The sequence below is a fragment of the Nicotiana tabacum genome, chromosome 16 (assembly GCF_000715075.1).
Source record: "Nicotiana tabacum cultivar K326 chromosome 16, ASM71507v2, whole genome shotgun sequence".
In the NCBI taxonomy this organism is placed as follows: Eukaryota; Viridiplantae; Streptophyta; class Magnoliopsida; order Solanales; family Solanaceae; genus Nicotiana; species Nicotiana tabacum.
In genome coordinates, this window is record NC_134095.1 from 38039170 (window position 1) to 38061761 (window position 22592).

Here is a 22592-nt window from a genome sequence, read left to right on the forward strand (position 1 = left end):
ACAATGTTGAAAGTTGTCGGGATTTGAAAAGAGAAATAGAAAGGATGATCCAGGAAAACCTGATTGTGATCCAAGACAGTGACACCCAGAATATCGCGCAGAATCCTTTACCTGCGCATCATGATGCACACTTTGTGGGGATGATGCCTGGTGACATGGACTATGAGAATCCTCTCGGGAACTTGCTAACTGAAGTTAATGATGTTGAAATTGGAGAAGGCTCTGCTGATTCTGATGAGCAAATTTGTGGCTAAATGTCAAGCCTAGCAATTGAAAAGTCGAATCTCCTCACTAGGAAGGAATCTTGGTAGCTTGTAGCGCTGTTCTGATTCTGACCTAAAAGGAACAGAAAAGCTGGCAACGCTGTTCTTCATGAGAATTAAAAGTGTCGAATACACTAAAACCCGACCCCCCTTGACTTCGTCCTCTCCACGTCGACTGAAGCAGCGCCATTGACGACTAAAAAACGACGTCACTCCTTCACCTCCATTAATCTACATCCCAACAGTGAAAGCGAGGTTCGGCAAAGTTGTCATGTTCCGTTCAAGGCTTTCGATTGTTGGTCCGGTCAGCAGTAGCTCAGTCCATTTTTGTGAAGGTTTGTTTTGAGATCTATTTCTTTCAATTTTGTTTTTGTTTGTTCTATTACTATGTATATGAATACATACCTTTTTTTTGCTTTTCTTGTGAAGTTTATAAAAATGAAGTACGTTCTCTTATTGCTTGTTTTGCTTTCATTTAGTTAACTAGCTTCATTATTGGTTTAGCTAATAAATTGCCTACTCATGTGATTGCACTGTTTTATCTTTAAAAAATATCATATTACATATTAGTTTTTATGTTTGGTGAATTGGCCGTAAAAGATGTGTGTTCCTTTTTGTTTGTCACAACTTAGATTCTTATACTACAGTGAGCGAATGGGATGAGCAAAATCTTTCTGGCTTATATGTGATTTCAAATAAATGATAGAGATAAAAAAGTTATGCAGCTATAATTACACAAAGCATTAAGAATGTATAAACTTATTGTTGCATTACTATTATTTCTTTGTCGACCCGTGATAATTTCAATGGATGAATTATGTTTACAAGTACTTTTTTGTTTATTGTGATTTACCTTACCGTGATTGAGAAGTGAAGCCATTGATTCTTATTCACCACATTTGAGACTGAACTGTGTGTGAAACATATGAACCTCGTAATTTACTTTAAGCGCGTTGAATATATAATTATCATGGCTATTGAAATCCGGGGGTGCATTTCATGTGACCCGGTTCTAATTTCCAACAAGGTTAAATAGAACGTGTCGTGAACCACGGGTGCATTTCATACGATGTGTTTTAAATAACCTTGAATTTTTCCGAAATATTAAAGGCGGCTAAAAAGTGTAAATGCACATAGGTCTAAACATGTATTAAAATCAGAATTCCTTCCCCGGATTTCTGTGTTCGCGAACTATAGAACAGAGTCAATCTTTCCTCGATTCGGGATTCGAATCGGTGACTTGGGACACCATAAACTATCCCAAGTGGCGACTCTGAATTTAAAATAAATAATCCCGTTTCGATTGTCACTTTAAGTTTGGAAAAACTCCCTAAAACCCCTTGGCGGGGTGGTAAAAAGGAGGTGTGACAGCTCTGGCGACTCTGCTGGGGATCTGAACCCAGAATCTCTGGTTTAGGGTTCAAGAGTTCGAGCTTAGAATAATTGTTATATTTGGCTTTATTTATTATTTGATTTTATTCACATGTTCGGGCCTAATGTGCTAAGTGCTGCTTTTTACCGCTTTGATATTATCTGAACTGTATATAAACTGTTACGAAACCCTTCTCTTCTCATCTTCGGGGATGTGCACGCTGGCGTGCCTCCCTATTTTATTAGTGTCATACCTGAAATAAGAAAGAGGCTCGGACAAGTTACAAAGACGGATGGCCTTTTGGTTCCCGGTACGTAGCCCCCTCCTCGGCTCGAGTTGTCCGCTCGAGTACAAAAGTCTAGAACAATATACCCAGGTTTTTAGCTTAGAATAATTCAGCCTCATGTCGGATCCCTAGTAGGAACATTTGATTGTATCATGTGCATTTGACTTTGGGGACACAACACATGGGTTGGGTCCGTCTAGGACAGGTGCACCCAAATTAAAAGACCATCCTGATACATCTTACGTGCTACTTGTGTATCTGTCTATTTCGGTTTGCATGCTGACTGGCATCTAGAATAGGGAAAGAAAATGAAAAAAATGAAAATCGAAAAAAAAAAGAGAAAAGAAAAGAGAGTGAGAGGTAGGTATTTGAATTACCCTGAAATTCTGTTGAAATTTTGAAAAAAAGAAAAGTCATTTCAAAATAAGTCATATTTTCTTTTGTTCCGTCAAAACTGGGCGAACTACGCGGGTCTGATTCTCACCGATGTGAGATACATAGGCAAACCTCATCGGTTCCAGCCCATAATTTTCAAAAAAATCCAAAAATATTTTCCTTTACTTCCTCTCTAGAAAAGTCTTTTTTTTAGACCCCAATTTTCAAAAAATCCAAAAATATTTTCCATTACTTGCTTCTTTAGAAAGCCTTTCTTTTAGACCCTAATTGTTTATTTAAAAAAAATATACAAAAATATTTTCTTTTAATTTCTTCCAAAAATCCAAAAATACTTTCATTCTTCTTTCAAAATTGAAAAGAAAATTCAAAATTTAAAAATATTTTTCTTTTTTTTAGAAGCATTTCTTTCATAAATTTAAAATAAAATTCCAAAAATATTTTCTTTCTTCTTTAGAAGCTTTTCTTTCGAAATTCCAGAAAAAAAATTCAAAAAAAAAATCTTTCTTCTTTAGAAGTCTTTCTTTGCAAAATGCTAAAGAAAAATCAAAATCCAAAAATATTCCCTTTCTTCTTCATAAATCTTTCTTTCGAAAAAATAAAATAAAAAAATTCAAAAAAAAGTTAGTTTATTTACTTTATTCACAATCTTCCCGAACTACGCAAGATCATATTCATGTTCCCACATGATACGTAGTCAACCCACATCAGGTTCGATCACCACTAAAAAGAAATGAAACAAAATGAAGAAATGAAAAAAATATTGATAATAATAAGGATCGACTGAGTCCATTCTAACATGTTTTGTTTTGAATTGTGAAGAAAGTTGAGGTGGTCGGTTTGTGGTAAGCTAGAAACACAAGATCCAACGAAAAATGATAACTGACATCGAAGCTGTTACAAGTGTTCAAGAGACTCAGGGTCAGAGGGTTCAACAAGAGTCTACTATGTTTGAGAAAAATAGAATACTGAAACAGCCTCGTCATGAGTCACAATTTGCTACACAGCAAGAGCAGTACCACTCTCCTAAGTACCACTCGTACTCGTTTGATCTTCCTGCAAACATTGAGAAGCCTGCCTAAAAGATGGTAGAGGAAGAAATGACCTAAAGAGTGAAAAGCTTAGAACAACGGTTGAAAAACATGCAAGGGTTGGCAGGTCAAAAGAGTGTTGCCTTCAAAGATCTATGTATGTTCCTCGATATACACTTGCCGCCTAGTTTTAAGACTCCCAAATTTGAAAAGTATGATGGACATGGAGATCTCATAGCCCACCTGAAAAGGTATTGCAATCAACTGAGAGGTGCGGGAAGACATGAAGAATTGTTGATGGCTTATTTTGGAGAAAGCCTTCCGGGAGTAGCCTCCGAATGGTTTATGGATCAAGACACGTCTCGCTGGTATGTCTGGGATGACATGGCACAGGCCTTTGTCAAACAGTTCCAATACAACATTGACATTGCCCCAGACCGCAATTCCCTTTCAAACCTGAAGAAGAAACCAACTAAAAGTTTCAGGGAATATGCCATTAAATGGAGAAGAAAGCAGCTAGAGTTAAGCCACCCATAGACGACCACAAGCTAATCACTGTCTTCCATCAGGCTCAAGAGCTAGATTATTTTCAAAACATGATGTCTGCAGTGGGCAAATCCTTCTCGGAAGCAATCAAAATGGGAGAAATGGTAGAGAATGGTCTTAAGACAGGTAAAATTATAAGTCAAGCAGTTCTTAAAGCCGCAACTCAGGCTGTCCAGGTTGAATCTGAGAATTTCAGTGACACGAATGAGAAGGATGAAGAAATCATGATGATAACAGGGTCAGGAAGAGGTCCCAGGAAAACACCTCGAAGGTATGAGCAGCCTCATCAGGTTTCCCATGACTCCCATGAGCATTGCTATCCACCTCAGAACCCACAATACTATGTCGCTCCATATCAGTATGTTGTCCAGCCACTAAAATACCCCAGAAGGCGAGCACGAGCATCATAAAATCTCCACCAGCCTCCACAAAATTTTCAAATGCCCTATAACCCACATCCAAGCCAGGGGTATAGAAGGGAACAACGGCTGAAAGATAATTTTACATCAATAGGAGAGTCCTATGCAAGCTTGTTTGAGAAATTAAAGCAGTATGGCATGATTGCACCTATTCCTCCAAATCATGTGGACCCCTGTGAAAGAAGCTTTGACCCTTCTAAAAGGTGTGAATACCATTCCAATGCCCAGGGACACAATGTTGAAAGCCGTCGGGATTTGAAAAGAGAAATAGAAAGGATGATCCAGGAAAACCTGATTGTGATCCAAGACAGTGACACCCAGAATATCGCGCAAAATCTTTTACCTGCACATCATGATGCACACTTTGTGGGAATGATGCCTGGTGACATGGAGTATGAGAATCCTCTCGAGAACTTGCTAACTGAAGTTAATGATGTTGAAATTGGAGAAGGCTCTGTTGATTCTGATGAGCAAATTTGTGGCTAATGTCAAGCCTAGCAATTGAAAAGTCATTCCCTCCTCACTAGGAAGGAATCTTGGTAGCTTGTTTTGATGTTTTTTCTATTATTTGGGTTATTTCAGGGTTGTGATCCAGATTGTATTTGTTTTATTGAGTCAAACCCTTCTATCCCTCCATTCTGTTTGTGTGAGTCTTGTCTGTCTGTTCTGTTGCTATTTTCATTATTCAGGTTATTTAAGGGTTGTAACTCGTATTTTGGGTTGCTTGTTTAGTTTTAAAACCCTTTCATTCTTTACTCAATAAAATACAGTTTGTCCTTTTGTGTCATTTTGTTCCTAGTTATTTTGTCACTAGTTCTAATGACATGACATGCATGCGGAAATTTTTGCCTGATCTTAGGAACAGATTTAATCTGGAATTGGATAACTAAAAAAATAAAAAAATACATTTGAGGATGAATAAAAAGTTGGAATACTTTGGAACTAAGGTCGAGTAAAATTCACTTTCAAATTATTGTGAAGATCAGGCTTGAGGATGTTTAATCAATTGAACTTTGTTGGAAAGTTTGTCACTAAGGGATGAAAAAATGTCTTGTGACCACGGCACACCAAGAAGACAGACATGTTCGTCAATGCTGTGATTGCGAAAATATACCATGTTTGACGTTCTCAAGGTTGGGAGGCCCTTTTTCTGCTACCCAAACACTTTATATCCTTGGCTACCCCTTTTGAGCCTGTGTTATTCTCTTTGACTACCCTCTTTTGGAATCAAGTTTAGAGTCAGGAGTCAAAAAAACGAAAAATGAAAAAAAAAAAGCAAAAAAGAAAAAAAGAGTCCATGTCCCAAGAGTACAAACTGGGCAATTCCTAGAAAGTTCAAGTGAAAAAAAAAAAAAGAATTTTCGTCCCTCAAAAAATAGAAGCTGGGCAACTTGTTTTGAAAAATAAAAGAAAAAAAAAGAAACAAAAAGAAAGATGAATTATAGTTAGGTCAGATGTTTGAACTACGTTCGACCTAATTCCTTAAAAAAAGGATACGTAGGTAGCCTCATGGTTCGGTCCAACCAAATAAGAATTCAAAAAAATCCAAAAAAAAATCTCCAATGTCTAAAACTGGGCAAAGATTTTATTCTTATTTTTGAAAGAGTTGGTTCCAAGAGTTGTAAGTCTACAACCCCTCATTTTGAGTTTACTTTAAGCCTTCATGTCGACCTTTCTTTCCAACCCTATCCAAAAACCTTCCAAATAAAGACCTCCCGATATGCCTTCAAGAATGTCAAGTGACGCATGTAATGAGAAACAGTTGTCACACGACATAGAACATTGTCAAGTTGCTCATACAAGAAGGCAAAAGAAAAAGAAAAAATGAGAGAGTCTTACTAGTGAAAACCTTCACGGGCACTGTAAGGCGGCGGTAAGTAGAGATGAATAAATGAGAGAAACTTGTTGGTGAAAACCCCTCGGAGCACCACTAGTCGAAAGTGAGTTGAAGCTGATACAAAGGATTGGCACGAACAAGCCCGACTTCAAAGGTCATAAGAATGGTAAAAGGGAAGATTGGATTAGTTTGATAGATCAGGCCGTTGAGTCCAAAATGTATGTCATGATCATTAAAGCTAGTTATTGAAAAAAAATCCTTCCTTCTGTCCTTCCGACAGGGGCATTTCTTGTTAATACTTGTTTCTTTGCACCATTGTGTCCTCCACTCTGAGTCAGTCCTTGTCAAAACAAGCAAGAAAAGATTTCAAAATCTACTACCAGCTTTTCAATTGCACAAAGTAAATTTGGCCAGCACACTCAGTTTTTACTGTCAACATGCCTTGAGGATTCATGCAAAGGCTCCCCCTAAAGACTCTTGTCAGCCTACTTGGCACAAACAAAGATAACTGGTGATTCTCTCTGACAGACAAATTGCTCAAAAGCAGGAAGTCATTCAAGATATCAGAAAAAGGTCACCTAAGAAAAGTCTCCAGTTGGGATAAGGCTGATTTGAGCTACAAATACAAATGTATTGGGTGTGAAACAATCAGGGTTGATGCAGAGCAAAAGTCTCTTGAGACTGACTCAAGTTGATGGAGCACAAAGCCAAACTGCCAAAGACTCAAGGCCACAAACCGACCACCATTTTCAAAACTGACCAATTTTTCTTTGTGTGAAACAGGAACAAAGCAGTGCAAGGAAAGTGGTTCAAAAAAAAAGAAGAAAAAGAAAAGGAAAAAAACAAAAAAAAAAGAAGGAAAAGAAAAGAAGAGAAGAGACTACCAAGGGAAGTTTCTCAAATCTTTGCCTTTATTTGTCTTGCTATTGTGCATAAAATCTTGCCATTGATCTTTACATTTTTCCTCCTAGGATAAAAAGTCCTAATCTGATGAATTTTCTCCTAGGATAAACGTCTTAGTCTGATGAATCTTTCTCCTAAGATAAGAAAATCTAGTCTGGTAAATCTTTCTCCTAGGATAAATGTCTTAGTCTGATGAACCTTTCTCATAAGATACAAAAAAAAAATCTTAGTCTGATGAATTTTTCTCTTAAGATAGAAGACCTAGTCTGATGAACTTTCTCCTAGGATAAAAATCTTAGTCTGATGAATCTTTCTCCTAAGATACCAAAAAAAAAAGACCTAGTCTAATGAATTTTCTCCTAGGAGAAAAATCTTAGTCTGATGAATCTTTCTCCTAAGATAGAAGACCTGGTCTGATGAACTTTCTCCTAGGAAAGAAATCTTAGTCTGATGAACCTTTCTCCTAAAATACCAAAAAAGAAGTAGAAAAGAGACCTAGTCTGATGAATTTTCTCCTAGGATTAAAATCTTAGTCTGATAAATCTTTCTCCTAAGATAGAAAACCTAGTCCGATGAATTTTCTCCTAGGATAATAATTTTAAAAAAAAAAGAAGTCTGGATTTGAAAAAAAAGGGGTCAATTTTTAGTTTTCTTAATTTATCAATGTTTTGTTTTCTTGAAATCAGGGGCTCCCGCCTGGAGAATAGGGTCAGTTTTTACTTTAGTCAAGCTTAGTTTATAGTTTTCCGCAAGATCAATCACGTTTAGGAGATGCACATCCTAGTCGAGTCATTAATTTTACTCCCATCATTACATCTTTTATCAGCAGCGCAAGTGATTTATAGTTTTGTTAACACTCATAGATGTTCCCAATATCAAACTGGGGTAGAAAAATTTCTTTTGTTTAGTCTATTTTGTTGTAATCAGGCGCCCACCTGGAGAACAAGAGAAGACAACTCAAGTTTCAAGGGAAAGCAGTTTCGAAGGAAGACAACTCAAGTTTCAAAGGAAAGCAGTTTCGAAGGAAGACAGTTCAAGTTTCAAGGGAAAATGGTTCAAGGTGCAAGGGAAACAGTGTCAAGTAACAAGAGAAGATGGTTCAAGTTCAGCAATCAGGCGCCCACCTGAAAAAAAAAGGGGAATTCAATTCAGAATGCAATTCAGGTCAGCAACAAAAGAAGTTCGCGTCAAGAATGCGAGTCAGCAGTCCAAGATGATCAACAGAAGTTAGTCACAATCCATAATAAAAAGAAAAAAAACAAAAAGAAAGACAAGAAGTGAATCGAAATGCAGAAGTTAATGAAAGATGTGAGCTGCTCAAGACAGGGCTGAGGTCACAAGCTCTGCATGTCCCGTCTTGGTTTGAAAAGCTGAAGAAGATTGAACCAACACCTGCGGCTAACAAGCATCAAGATTCAGATCAGGGTCCGCATGAAAAACCAACCAAGACTCAAGATCAAGATTCATAAGACACATAGATAGGAACCTTGTAACTTGTAGCTGATAGGCTTAGTTAGTCTTTTTTATTTTTGATTTTGATGTGATAACGGGACCGCGGACCGGAACCTCAGCAGAACGACACCTCGATCGGCTCTCCACCTCGGTACTCCATCACCTCATTCACTTCTGAACTACACGTGGCCTGATTCCTTTATAGCCAAGGATATGTAGGCAGCTCAGATACCAGGGCTCGGTCACATTCTCCTTTCTTGTAGCTTTTGGTCTCTCCAAATAAGGGTCGGGTCAAAAACCTGTCTAGTCATTCTTTGTCTGAAAACTCTTCGCGTTTCCAGTCAAAGAGGTGCAGCTGTAGACATGTGATTTTTGACCCTCCTCAAGATTTTTCATATTTTAGCACGTAGATATTTAATTTAGGCCCAATATAGCTATTTTAATTAATTTTGACTCTTTTACTTTATTTTACTGCAAGAAAACAAAAATTACAAAAAAAATAATTTCATTAATGTATTGTAGTTATTTTTAATCTTGAAAAATACCAAAAATAGTGTTGTTTTAATGGTCAGTCTTATTTTAATAGTTATTTTATTTAAGTAGGACTAATTAATAAATGAGATCGTATTTTAATCTCGTTCGCGTGGAAAGAATAAAACTTGGGCTCGAGCAACCTATTTTTAGGCTTAATTTTGGACCTAGCCCATAATTCCCAAGCCCATACCCCTAACATAATCCCTACCCCTATATAATAGTACCTAATCCCTAAACACCCCTAGACCCCAAAAAGATTGAATCCGCCATTTTTTCATATGAGAAGAGACAAAGAGAATTCTCCAGCAGCTGCTTCTTCAATCAGCCATTTTCTTTCATTTGAAAATAGATCAGCCGAAGTTCTCAAGACCAAAAAAAGCTGACCTAAAAGGAATGGAAAAGCTGGCAGCGCTGTTCTTCATGAGAATTAAAAGCGCCGAATACACAAAAACCCGACCCCCCTTGGCTTCGTCCTCTCCACGTCGACTGAAGCAGCGCCATTGACGACCAAAAAACAACATCACTTCTTCACCTCCATTAATCTACATCCCGTCAGTGAAAGCAAGGTTCGGCGAAGTTGTCATGTTCCGTTCGAGGCTTTCGATTGTTGGTCCAGTCAGCAGTAGCTCAGTCCATTTTTGTGAAGGTTTGTTTTGAGATCTATTTCTTTCAATTTTGTTTTTGTTTGTTCTATTACTATGTATATGAATACATACCTTTTTTTGTTTTTTGCTTTTCTTGTGAAATTTATAAAAATGAAGTACATTCTCTTGCTGCTTGTTTTGCTTTCATTTAGTTAACGAGCTTCATTATTGGTTTAGCTAATAAATTGCCTACTCATGTGATTGCACTGTTTTATCTTTAAAAATATCATATTACATATTAGTTTTTATGTTTGGTGAATTGGCCGTAAAAGATGTGTGTTCCTTTTTGTTTGTCACAACTTAGATTCTTATACTACAGTGAGCGAATGGGATGAGTAAAATCTTTCTGGCTTATATGTGATTTCAAACAAATGATAGAGATAAGAAAGTTATGCAGCTATAATTACACAAAGCTTTAAGAATGTATAAACTTATTGTTGCATTACTATTGTTTCTTTGTCGACCCGTGATAATTTCAATGGATGAATCATGTTTACAAGTACTTTTTTGTTTATTGTGATTTACCTCACCGTGATTGAGAAGTGAAGCCATTGATTCTTCTTTACCACATTTGAGACTGATCTGTGTGTGAAACGTATGAACCTCGTAATTTGCTTTAAGCGCGTTGAATATATAATTATCATGGCTATTGAAATTCGGGGGTGCATTTCATGTGACCCGGTTCTAATTTCCAACAAGGTTAAATAGAACGTGTCGTGAACCATGGGTGCATTTCATGTAGCGTGGCTTACGATGTGTTTTAAATAACCTTGAATTTTCCCAAAATATTAAAGGCGGCTAAAAAGTGTAAATGCACATAGGTCTAAACATGTATTAAAATCAGATAATAGGCCAATTATAATAGTTTGAGCGACCGTGCTAGAACCACGGAACCTGGGAATGCCTAAAACCTTTTCCTGGGTTAACAGAATTCCTTACCCGGATTTCTGTGTTCGCGGACTATAGAATAGAGTCAATCTTTCCTCGATTCGGGATTCGAACTGGTGACTTGGGACACCATAAACTATCCCAAGGGGCGACTCTGAATTTAAAATAAATAACCCCATTTCGATTATCACTTTAAGTTGAAAAAACTCCCTTATACCCCTTGGCGGGGTGGTAAAAAGGAGGTGTGACAGCTCACGTGGCCTAAGAATGTCACGGAATCCAACCAAAATTCACATTTCGAGAACTTAGCATATAACTTCTTTTCTCTCAAGGTCGGAAGCACTGTCCTCAGAAGCTGCTCATGATCTTCTCGACTCCGGGAATACACCAGAATATCATCAATAAAGACAATGACGAACGAGTCAAGATACGGTCGGAACACACTGTGCATCAAATGCATAAAGGCTTCTGGGGCATTGGCCAGCCCAAATGACTTAACAAGGAACTCATAATGACCATACCGAGTCCTAAAAGCAGTCTTCGGGATATCTGGCTCCCGAATCTTCAATTGATGGTAACCTGAGCACAAGTCAATCTTAGAAAACACTCATGCGCCCTAAAGCTAGTAAAACAGATCATCAATACTAGGCAAAGGATAACGGTTCTTCACTGTAACTTTGTTCAACTGGCGATAATCAATACACATACGTATAGAACCATTCTTCTTAAAAAAAAAGACAGGAGCACCCCAAGGTGATACACTGGGCCTAATAAAACCCTTATCAAATAATTCCTATAACTGACCATTCAACTCAGGAGGAGCCATACGATACGGAGGAATAGAAATGGGTTGAGTGCCCGGCAACAGATCAATGCCAAAATCAATATCTCTATCAGGCGGCATGCCCGAAAGATCAGCTAGAAATACATCAGGAAAATCCCGTACTACTAGGATAGAATCAACTAAAAGGGTATCAATATTGAGATCTCTCACATAAGCTAGATACGTGTTACACCCCTTATTAACCATATGCTGAGCCTTAAGGAAAGAAATAAATCTACTGGGAGTGTGATCTAAAGTACTCCTCCACTCAACACGCGGTACACCTGGCATAGCCAGCGTCATGGTTTTGGCATGACAATCAAGAATAGCATAATGGGGAAACAACCAGTCCATGCCTAAGATAATACCAAAATCTACCATGCTGAGAAACAATAAATCGGCTTTGGTCTCAAAACCACTAAGAGAAACCAAACACGATCAATAAACGCGGTCCACAATAATAGAATCTCATATAGGAGTAGAAACATAAATAGGGGAACTCAAAGAATCCCGAGGTACACCCAAATGTGGAGCAAAATAAGAAGACACATAAGAGTAAGTGGAGCCTGGATTGAATAGAATCGATGCATCTCTGTGACAAACCAGTATAATACTTGTGATGATAGAATTGGAGGCAACAACCTCGGTATGGGCAGGAAGGGCATAGTACCGGGCCTGCCCCTCCCTCTAGGGTGACCTCTACCTCCCGGACTTCCACCTCTAGCTGGCTGAGTAGGTGGGGTAGCAACTGGAGCTGTAACCATAGCCTGAGAACTCTACGGGGCACGTTGTGGTTGAGAAGTCGTTAGAGGTGCATCCCTCCTAAGTCTGGGGCAATCCCTCACCATATGACATGTATCACCATACTCAAAACAATTTCTAGGAGGACGTGGTGGTTTTGACTGGCTCAGGCCAGGTCTGTTGGACTGTCCACTGAAAGCACCCTACGTAGGAGGCGCACTAGATACTGGAGGTGCATAATAAGGCTCCTGGGGCCTAGGAGGAGATGGAATACCACTGGCTGCTGGAAAAGCTGAATGAATGGGGCAGCTCATATAAACCCTACCATGACGACCTGCAGGTGGGGCATGGGCACCAGAATAATGGCCCGACTCTCGAGACATCTTGGCCTCCCTCTCATCTCTCTCTCTAGCATGCATACCCTCAATCCTCCTAGCAATGCTCACCACCTGCTGATAAGAAATATCCATCTCCAACTCACGATCCATGTTAGACTTGATGCTGGGAATAAGCCCCTCAATAAACCGGCGAACCCTCTCGCGAACAGTAGAAACCAAGGTTGGGGCATGTCTAGCCAAGCTTGTGTAACAGACAGCATACTTCGAGACAGTCATAGTACCCTGGTGCAAATGCTCAAACTCTGTGCGTCATGCATCCCTGAGGCTCTGAGGAACAAACTCCCTTAGGAACATATCTGAAAACCGAGTCCAAGTCAGTGAAGCAGCCTCGTCCGGACTGTCTAACTCATAGGTGCGCCACCACTCGTAGGCGGCTCCTCGAAGCTGGAAGGCAGTGAAAGAAACTCCACTCGATCCTGATATACCCATAGTGCGGAAGATGTGGTGACACTCCTCCAGAAATCCCAAGGCATCATCTGATGCTAACCCACTAAATATCGGAGGATCATACTTCTTGAACCTCTCAAGCCTCTGTTGCTCATCCTCTGAAGCTATTGTCCTATCCTCGGGCTGACTTGGGACTACAGGTTGTACAGGAATAATCTCTGGAACCTAATCAACATGCACTCGCTTCTCAAGAGTGCGGGCGGCGGGAGACTATGCTCTTCCCCCGGCCTGAGATGTGGATGCAGCAAGGGGAAGCAACCCTGCCTGAGCCAAAGTGGTGTACATGCTCATGAACTGCGCAAGAGTCTCCTAGAGAGCTGGAGTAGTAGTAGCAGTAGGCGTATCAGGTGCCTGGACTCCGGCTGGAACTGCTGGTGGTACCTCGACGGCAGCTCGCGCGGGTGCTCTGGCTGCACCACGTGCGCACCCTCGGCCTCTACCCCGGCCCCGGCCTCTAACGGTTGCAGTAGGAGGCGTGGGTGCCTGATCATCTCGGGTAGCACGTGTCCTCACCATCTGTGAGAGAATAGGAGATAGAAATTTAGAATTGTGATATCAAAAATCTCGCACAACAAGGAAATCAAATAAAGTGGAATTTTCCTAACAGTTACATAGCCTCTCGTAGATAAGTACAGATATCTCCGTACCGATCCGCGACTCTAATAAATCGGCTTGTGATTTATGACTCCTATGAACCTAGAGCTCTGATACCAACTTGTCGCGACCCCGGTTCGCCCTCCGTGAACTATCGTGATGGCACCTAGTCTCTACAACTAGGTAAGCCTAACAATGCGGAATATAAACAACAATTGCGGAAGAAATAATTAAAAACCGAAATAGTGAAATAAAAAAGAGTTTAAAGTGTCGCTCGACATATACCATAACAACTCTCGAAACTAATAACATTTCCCAAAACCTTAAATCTCATGATCACAAGCCTTTGAATGTCTACAAACATCTAATTCCAGAATATCTAACAAAGAAACAAAAGTATAGAAGGGCTAATTCAAAAAGAGAGAGTAGAAAGGGACTCTTCGGTATGCGGACGCGGTAGATATACCTCGGAGTCTCTACAAGTGCCTCGTCTCAAGCGTGATAAGTCTGAGTGGAAGTACCTAGATATGCACATGAAGACATGCGCATAAAGGGCATGAGTACACCACAGCGGTACTCAGTAAGTGCCAAGCCTAACCTCGGTCGGGTAGTGACGAGGAAGGTCAGGGCCCTACTGTGGTTAAATAAAATATAAGGTTTAATAGTATAGAACAAAAACAGTATAAATAAGTACAACAGCAAAAGTAACGCAGGATATAAAAGATAGCAACAACTACCACAGAGGCCAAGTAAACACAGAAAGAAATATAGCTCAACATAAAGATAACAACCGGAGATCTCCCAGAATACCGTCCTGTAGTCATAAATATAAATATTTAGTGGATCTTCTGGGATACCGTCCTATATTCCAACTCATAATGTGAGGAGATCTCCCGGAATACCGATCCGTAGTCCCAAATGTAAATACTCAATACAGGGAGAAATATACTGGGTGCAGTCCCGTAGTTCCAATGTAAATGTACAGGGGGATCTCCCAGAATATCGTTCTGTAGTCCCAAAGTAAACATACAGGGGGATCTCCCGGGATACCGTCTCGTAGTCCCAAAGTAAACACATAGCAACAACAAGAAGAGTACACAGTTCAATTCAACTTCCATACCAAGGTAAAACAGGTATTTCTAACCTAGCATATTGCACGTAATTCAAATAAGGCAATTTGAGCAAGTAAGGCAATTAAGTCAATTAGACATGCTTTCCTAAGCTAACAAAAGGCTTAAATCGTAAGTAGTATAAACAGTAAGAGAAACATACTAGTAGTTACTTAATAAAAACCGGATTTTCAACAATTAGCACAAGTACGCACTCGTCACCTCACGTACAAGGCATTTCAATTATCAATAATACTAAATCCTAAGGAAGGTCCCCCACACAAGGTTAGGCAAGCCACTTACCTCGAACCAGCTCAAAGTCAACCCGAAACCACGTTCTTGCCACGAGTACTCGACTCCAAATGGCCCAAATCTATTCACTTCAATTGCATAATGTAAATAACACTTCAAATAACTGATTCCACAAAAATATTCATAGATAATACGCGAAATTAGGTAAAATGACCAAAATACCCCTCGGGCCCACATCTCAAAATCGGGTAACATTTATATTTTCAGAAACCTCACACTCTCACGAGTTTAGTAATACCAAAAGTACCAAAATCGGACCTCAAATAGTCCCTCAAATCATCACTCAAAAGTCTCTAAATAATCAAGCCCTAACCCCCAATTTACCACTGATTTTCCTTAAATTTTCATGCTTACAATAATAAAAATCACCTCAATAACGATTTTAAGGACCAAAGACCTTACCCCAATGAATTCCTCTGAAAATCTCCCTTAAAAATGCTCCCTAAGGCTTCTTCCCGTTTGAAAAGAGGTGAAATATAACTCAAATTCGCGAAGGCAACTATTTATATGTTCTGCCCAGCTAATCCACTTCTGCGGTCATGGGACCGCACCTGCGGTCCCACTTTTGTGGAACAAAAGTCGCATCTGCGACAATTCACTAAAGTCCAGCTTCAACACCTGCGGTTTCCCGTACCGCATCTGCGGTGAAGCTCCCGCTTCTGCGGCTCCTGCTGGCTCTCCCCTTTTCGCTTCTGTGATGATACCACCACTTCTGCGGTTACACACCTGCGGGACCCAACCGCAGGTGCGGTTATGACAGAAGATCAACAGCTGAAGCTGCTCAAACAAACTCTCAATTCTTCTGACAATCTTCCGAAACCATCCCGAGGCCCCCAGGACCTCAACCAAAAGCACAAACAAGTCTAATACCACTGTCCAAACTTATACCAATCCATAAAACACCTAAAACAACATCTAAACGACGAATAAACACGGATTCAAGCGTAAGAACTCCAAAACTCCCAATTTACGCTTTTGATTAAAAAGTCTATCAAACCTCGTCCGAATGACCTGAAATTTTGCACACACGTCACATTCAACATTACGGAGCTACTCCAACTTCCGTAATTTCATTCCGACCCTCGGATCAAAATCTCACTATCTAACCGAAAACTTCCAAAAACTCAACTTTCGGCATTTCAAGCCCAAATTAGCTACGTCCCTCCATAACACAATCCGAACACGCTCCTAAACTCGAAATCACCCAGCGGAGTTAACTGAATCATCAGAATTCCATTTTGAGGCCGTCTTCACACTGTTTCGAGTATGGTCAAATTTTCAAAATTTAAGCTCTCATTTAGGGACTAAGTGTCCCAAAACTCTCCGAAACTCAAAGCCAAGCATCTCGGCAAATCAAAAATAGCAGAAACAAACACGGGAAAGGCGGTTAATAGGGGATCGGGCGTTAATTCTTAAAACGTCCGGCTGGGTCATTACAAAAGTTCGCCCATTTCCAACCAATAAAGACAACAGATTCCGCAGATCAGTATGTGCAGTTTTACATCAAAGAAATAGTCTGATTACATGGCACTCCAGTTTCAATCATATCTGACAGAGGCTCTCAGTTCAAGGCACATTTTTGGTTGGCATTTTAGAAAAGATTAGGTACCAAGGTCAACTTGAGCATCGCTTTCCATCCACATACCGATGGTCAGGCAGAAAGGACCATTCAGACTCTTGAATATATGTTGCGTGCATGTGTTATAGATTTTGGAGGTAGAAAGGACCATTCAGACACTTATGGAATTGGCTTACAATAACAGCCATCAAGTCAACATTAATATGACTCCTTTTTAAGCGTCGTATGGGCGAAGATGTAGGTCTCCAGTGGATTGGTTTGAATCAGCAGAGGTGTCGTTGATTAGTCTAGAGTTTGTTTGAGAGGCCTTAGAGAAAGTCGAACTAATTAGAGAAAGACTGAAAGCGGCTCAGAGTTGTCACAAGTCCTATTCTGACAAGAGACATCGTGACTTAGAGTTCATGGTTGGTGATAAGGTGTTTTTGAAAGTTTCACCAATGAAAGGAGTTATGAGATTCGGTAAGAAATTGAAACTTAGTCCTAGGTTTATCGCGCCTTATGAGATTATAGAAAAGGAGGGAAAAGTGGCTTATGAACTAGCGTTGCCCGTTGAATTGTCCTCTGTTCATCCTGTCTTTTATGTGTCTATGCTTAGAACGTACATTCATGATGAGTCGCATATAATACCTGCCGATACGATAGAAATTAAATAAGGCTTGACTTATGAAGAGGCACCTATAGAAATTCTTGATAGGCAAGTAAGAAAGTTGAGAACAAAAGATATAGCATCGGTAAAAGTTATGCGGAGTAATCATGATTCAAAAGAGACTATGTGGGAGGAAGATATGAGGAAGAAGTATCCTTATTAATTTGAGGAACAAGGTATGTGAACCTAGGTTTGGCTTGGCATTTATATTTCATTTATTAAATACAAGTTAGCATATGTTTATGTCCTTGCTAGATTATACTTAGTTGTTGAAATAATTTAGTTTCTGTCAGAGTATATTTAGTTATTAAATAATTTAGTACCATGACAAAGTACATTTAATTCATTAAAGTTATTTACTTTTTGCTGAAATGTTGTGCTTTAGATTTTGGTTGGTTATTGTGGTACCTCCTTGTCGGAGTGTGAGTAATTAGTTTATGAGATGTGTATGGTGCCTATGAAGGCCTACTATGGTATATTTTGTTGCTGTTGGTATAGTTGTAGTATTGGTGACAGGTATATTTTTTTGGATAGTCCAATTTACTGGGGAGACTCTGCCGAAATTTTTAAAAATTTAGGGAGTTAGCCAAAATTTTGAGTCCCTTGGGAAAGTGAGTAGTGCTAAGAAAACTTAAAAGTTCAGAGACTTAAGGAATAATTGTTAGCTTAAGAATAAGTCCCTAGCAACATTGGAGCACGAATATTTTTAAGGAGGGAAGATAGTAACACTTCTCAAATCTATAAAAGTCTCAACACACGCTATATATAGAATTTTTTTTATCTTGCCTTGAGTGCATAAAGGTTATATTTATATTATGGATTTAAACCTTTGTGATTGACTTTTGAGTTACTTTTCTATTTATAAATAATTAGATATAGAGTTAGAAAAATATTAATAATTTTAGTATTATTAATTATTAATAGTAGATATAATTAAATACTAATTAAGTCAAAAAATAAAAAAAGGAAATAAAAACCGGAGACCACGTGACAAGCCTAAATCCCTTAAAGTGCTCTTCGCAAGCTAAAGGCGTAAAAGCCTTCTAGGAAAACAGAAGTGGACATTCTGTATGCTCAAGAAATAGAGGCAGCAAGTCAGCCAACTATTCACGCACACAACGAAAATTCTAAGTTTTTTTACAAATCACTAATTCTTTAATTCAACTATATAAAATTTATTCTTAATTATTTTACAGTATAAGAATTAAATAGTTAATTCTCTTCTTTCTCTATATCAACGGTAAGTTCAATGGTCAAGTGTAAAACTTTAAAATTAATTAAATGCATTGGTTGTTGTAGAATCGATTGGTTGACGGGTATAAGTTGGACTGGAACCTATGTATTGGCTCGAGAAGTTTTGAGGTTAGTGGATATAACCATTTACTAAAGTAGTTCTACTCACAAAAACACGCCCACGAAGTGTTTGATAAAATATTTTAAAGAGTTAACATGTGCTTAATTGGAATGAGTGAATACATGTTGACTAAGTATATTCTAGTTAAAACTTATATATTTTTCTCGAGAAGCATAATCGTCTATTTTCCATAGTTTTATGCTTTATTACATGATCTTACATGTTAAAGTTTCAAGAGTTAGATAGAACTTTTAAAAATACTTTGAGTAATTGTATTTCATGCTTAAATTATGCATACACTCAAAAATATTATTATGAATACTGATAGATCACTTTCAAACAAGATTTAGACTTGGAAAGTCACAAGAGGAAGTTTTAGAAGATAAATTTTTTGGGAGTCCTCTATTCTAAGAAGGGGTCATCGTCCAGGCCGAGGGTCCTGACCAAGGCGTTGACTTCCTGAAACTACTTGTACCAAAGTAGGAAGCACACGAGCCAAGGGGCACGTTGCTGAGATTTTGCCTAGCCAGGCTAAGGTATGATACATGAGCGCTGAGAATCATGAAGCGAGTGGCACCTCGTGGATTGGACCTATTCGATCAGGCTGGGATTGAACCCGTGCTGATCACACGGTGACTAAGACAAAAATAAGTCAGGATAGTTGGAACTCCCAAAGCATAAAGTGAAGTAATTTTTTTAGATAAGAAAGAAAAAGAAAAGAATTTCCTTTAGAATATTCATAAACTGTTGTTATGCAATTTTTTTAGAATTGTTCGTAGAAGCTTTATGTTTTCCATGCATTTAGAATCTTTTCTTGTAATATACTCCCTCTATTTTAATTTATGTGAACATATTTCCTTTTTGGTCCGTGCCAAAAAGAATGACTCATTTCCTTATTTGGAAACAATTTACCTTTATGCAATGATTTATAGCCACACAAAATATATGTGCCTCATTTTACACCACAAGTTCAAAAGTCTTCTCTCTTTTCTTAAACTCCGTGCTCAGTCAAATGGGTTCACATAAATTGAAACGGAGGGAGTATATTTTATTAAAGTTTCGTCCTCTATCGTTGAGACTCACTAAGTACAATGGATGGGTACTGACGTTCTCTTTTGGGAACCTGCGTTGGTCTGCCGCACAACATAGGGACCGATTTTGCAGGCGAGCAGGCTACGGGTTAGGACTTTCCTCACTTCCAATGCTATTGGTGAGCTCCGCTTTTGTTCGTGGAGTACTCCTTTGAGTCGTCATTACTTAGTTATTTCTTTGTTTACTTGGAGAACTGGCCAGGACATCTCATGTCCTGAGCAGTGTGTCAGTTTATCAATAGAGGCTTCATAGACACAGTCGGTGGGTAAAGATTCATGTGTTTTTTTATAATAACTTTGTAGTATTTCAATAGTTACTACGAATAAAGTTTAGGAGTTGGTCTATTTTGGACATTCAAATTAATTAAAAGTATTTGGTTAAAGTATTATCTTGTTGCATATAAAGTTTGAGGTTATAATAGTTTTGATAAGCGCATATGGTTCGCTCGATCAAATTTAGCGACCGAGTAACGGTCACGACTTGTTCAGAAAATGAATCGTGACAGTAACTAATATTATAACTCGCCCGTATACCAGGTGACGGTCAAAGCTTGTTCAGAAAATGGGTCGTGACAGTAACTAATAGTGTAACTCGCCCGTACACTACTGACTCACAGCTCTCACTCACAATTTTCCTCTTCATTTATGCATTGTATAAGCTAAGCTTAACTTCTTTACCCTTGTATCTCTACTTTTTTGCTACGACGCACCGTCATACTAGTTAGAACTTTGGGAAATGCTCCATCAAACTATAACTTTTACTGCTTTTTTAATTCGCAATATTGCCGTATATTGCCCCGTTGCATTTGCTTGTATTTATCTCGCCACACTCTATTGTTGGATAATTTGTACCTGCAGTGTGATCTAGAATTTTTACGGGGGATTACTATTTTCTTGATAATTTTATGAGGGATTATAGATATTCAAGTAGGAGCCAATGAGGGGATTTTGCCTGCACTATGTCTAATAAGGACTAAGGCATAGAGTATATATATCCTTTCCTTCTCAAACCTAAACTAACTAGAGGATTTTGATTTACAATTAAACGTAATAGTAAGAGTTAGTTTTAAGTGTGAGTCGTTATATAATAGTAGAATATCTCAATTTGATTGTAGCCATTGGAAGTCATTATTAAAACTCATATCGAGTTATTGCTTGTTACCATTTGGTCATGTTGATTGCAATATATTTCCCACGTTCATTTGGTTACCAATAAACAAACAAATTTGAAGACAAAACTCCTCCCACTACGATTGCAAATATATCTCTAACTCTTCGGGTGAAGTTGAGCAAATTTGGGTTATATATCCCCAAACTGCATTTAGCTCTTGCTATCAGCTGAAGTTAATAAATTGGACAAAATTAGAACAGTACCGCCCATTCAACTATATTCCTTCTTATAACAAAATTCTTTTTTTTTACAAGGATAATAAGGTCTTCATCTTGTCAAAAATTGAAAGTAAAATGACACAAAGTGTAACCAATAATACCACTGTGCTATATAAAATAATAGAAAAACATGTAAGAATAATTTCAGGAATTTTATTAATCAATCGAGACAAAAGAATGAATTTGAATAAAAGAATATCCTATTATCTAGATTTCCCTAATACAACTCTCTTTGTAAGTAGCTTGCTAATTGATTAAGAAATGATCTTCTTAAACCAACGTAGAACATGAAGACGTAGAAGGGTCGAATAATGCAGGGAGCAAGAACTTCCTCCCATTAGCACCATGCGCATTGTAGCTAGCACCAGTAGTAGGGTCCACCAAAAGATTGCCAGCATAGCCAGGGTAGGCCCCACTTCCATAAACCCCAGTGCAAGCTGACGCAGCTTCTAATGGTGCATCAGCTGGTCCCTGATAGTAACCATTTCCAAAAGGGTTCGTTACTGTCCCAGCCAATAAGCTAGCCAAGTTCATGACCATACCGTCCGAGCCCACATCGTTGTTGGGTGCGACTAAGGCTGGAGCCTGTGGTCCGTAAATGGGTTGGTGAAATGGCCAGGCGCATTGACCAGCACACTGAGTCTCTGAATTACCGACCCAGATATATGCAAATTTATAAATCTTACCCTTTGAAGGGGTATTTTTGGAACTTAAAGAAGATCCGTGTGTCCCACATCGGCTAGAGCAGAACCCCTCAACTGCCACATCAGCGGCTGTTAACACAATGTTAATGGCGTTCTTTTTATCACCCTTAGCTGCTAACTGTTTGATGTGTTTATCTTTGAGAGATTTGCCTAAAGAATAGCTTTCGTCCAAGATTTGGTTACCAAGCGAGAGGAACAAAGGAGAAGCTTTCTTGGATTTTAGTAAACTGAAATACTTCTCGGTAGCTTCCCACCACGTGGCAACAGATGGTTGGTTGATAGCAGCTGCACTTTTTGAAGTGGAAGAAGACAAGGAGGTGATGAAATCTGAGATAATTGCACGTTGGGTAGGCTTGAACTTGCCATACCAAATAAGGTTAATGGAGATTTTACCAGTAAGAAGAGGGCCATTGTGGTAATGAAACTTATACATCTCAGTTTCTTGTTCGTCTTTCGTTGGCTCAGATAATTGCCTTGTTGCCAAAGAGAGATGAAGAAGGGAAAAAATAACTAAAAGTTGAATGAAAGAAGCCATTTTTTTAGGTAATTGTGGAGAAGAAAGAGTTGAGAACTGAGAGAGTGAGTGATGAAAACGTCTGAAGAGAACTAGTTATATATAGGGATTATGGGGAAGCAAAACACAGTAAGTACAGCTATCAAGAACGCGTTGTTTAATGAAAAGAGTAGATTAGGAGCGAATCTACACATTAGATTACAGCAAACTACAGCTAAGTTTGGGGAGGGACCATAGGGCATACAACAGTAGTTAAGAGACAGCCAACTGTCCGAGGAAAAGGACAAAAATTTAGTGGTGTTTGGTCGGTCAATATTTGAGGT

At 38.8% G+C, this 22592-nt stretch overlaps 1 protein-coding gene and 1 long non-coding RNA gene across 2 annotated transcripts; one reads left to right on the forward strand and one right to left on the reverse strand.

The window, feature by feature from the left end:
* Window positions 1-9288: 9288 nt before the first annotated feature.
* Window positions 9289-20045, forward strand: LOC107791109 (uncharacterized). The gene is made up of 2 exons (XR_001649166.2): window positions 9289-9682; window positions 19721-20045. It is a non-coding gene; the product is annotated as an uncharacterized LOC107791109 (long non-coding RNA).
* Window positions 20046-21184: 1139 nt separating this feature from the next.
* LOC107791108 (protein PHOSPHATE-INDUCED 1-like) lies at window positions 21185-22356 on the reverse strand. Its single transcript, XM_016613105.1, has one exon. The coding sequence runs from the start codon at window positions 22288-22290 to the stop codon at window positions 21322-21324; it is 969 nt and encodes a 322-aa protein (XP_016468591.1). The 5' UTR covers window positions 22291-22356; the 3' UTR covers window positions 21185-21321.
* Between the last annotated feature and the right edge of the window lie 236 nt (window positions 22357-22592).

Coding starts and splice junctions, on each gene's coding strand:
- LOC107791108 (XM_016613105.1), bottom strand. CDS start 22,290: ATGGCTTCTTTCATTCAACTTTTAGTTATTTTTTCCCTTCTTCATCTC.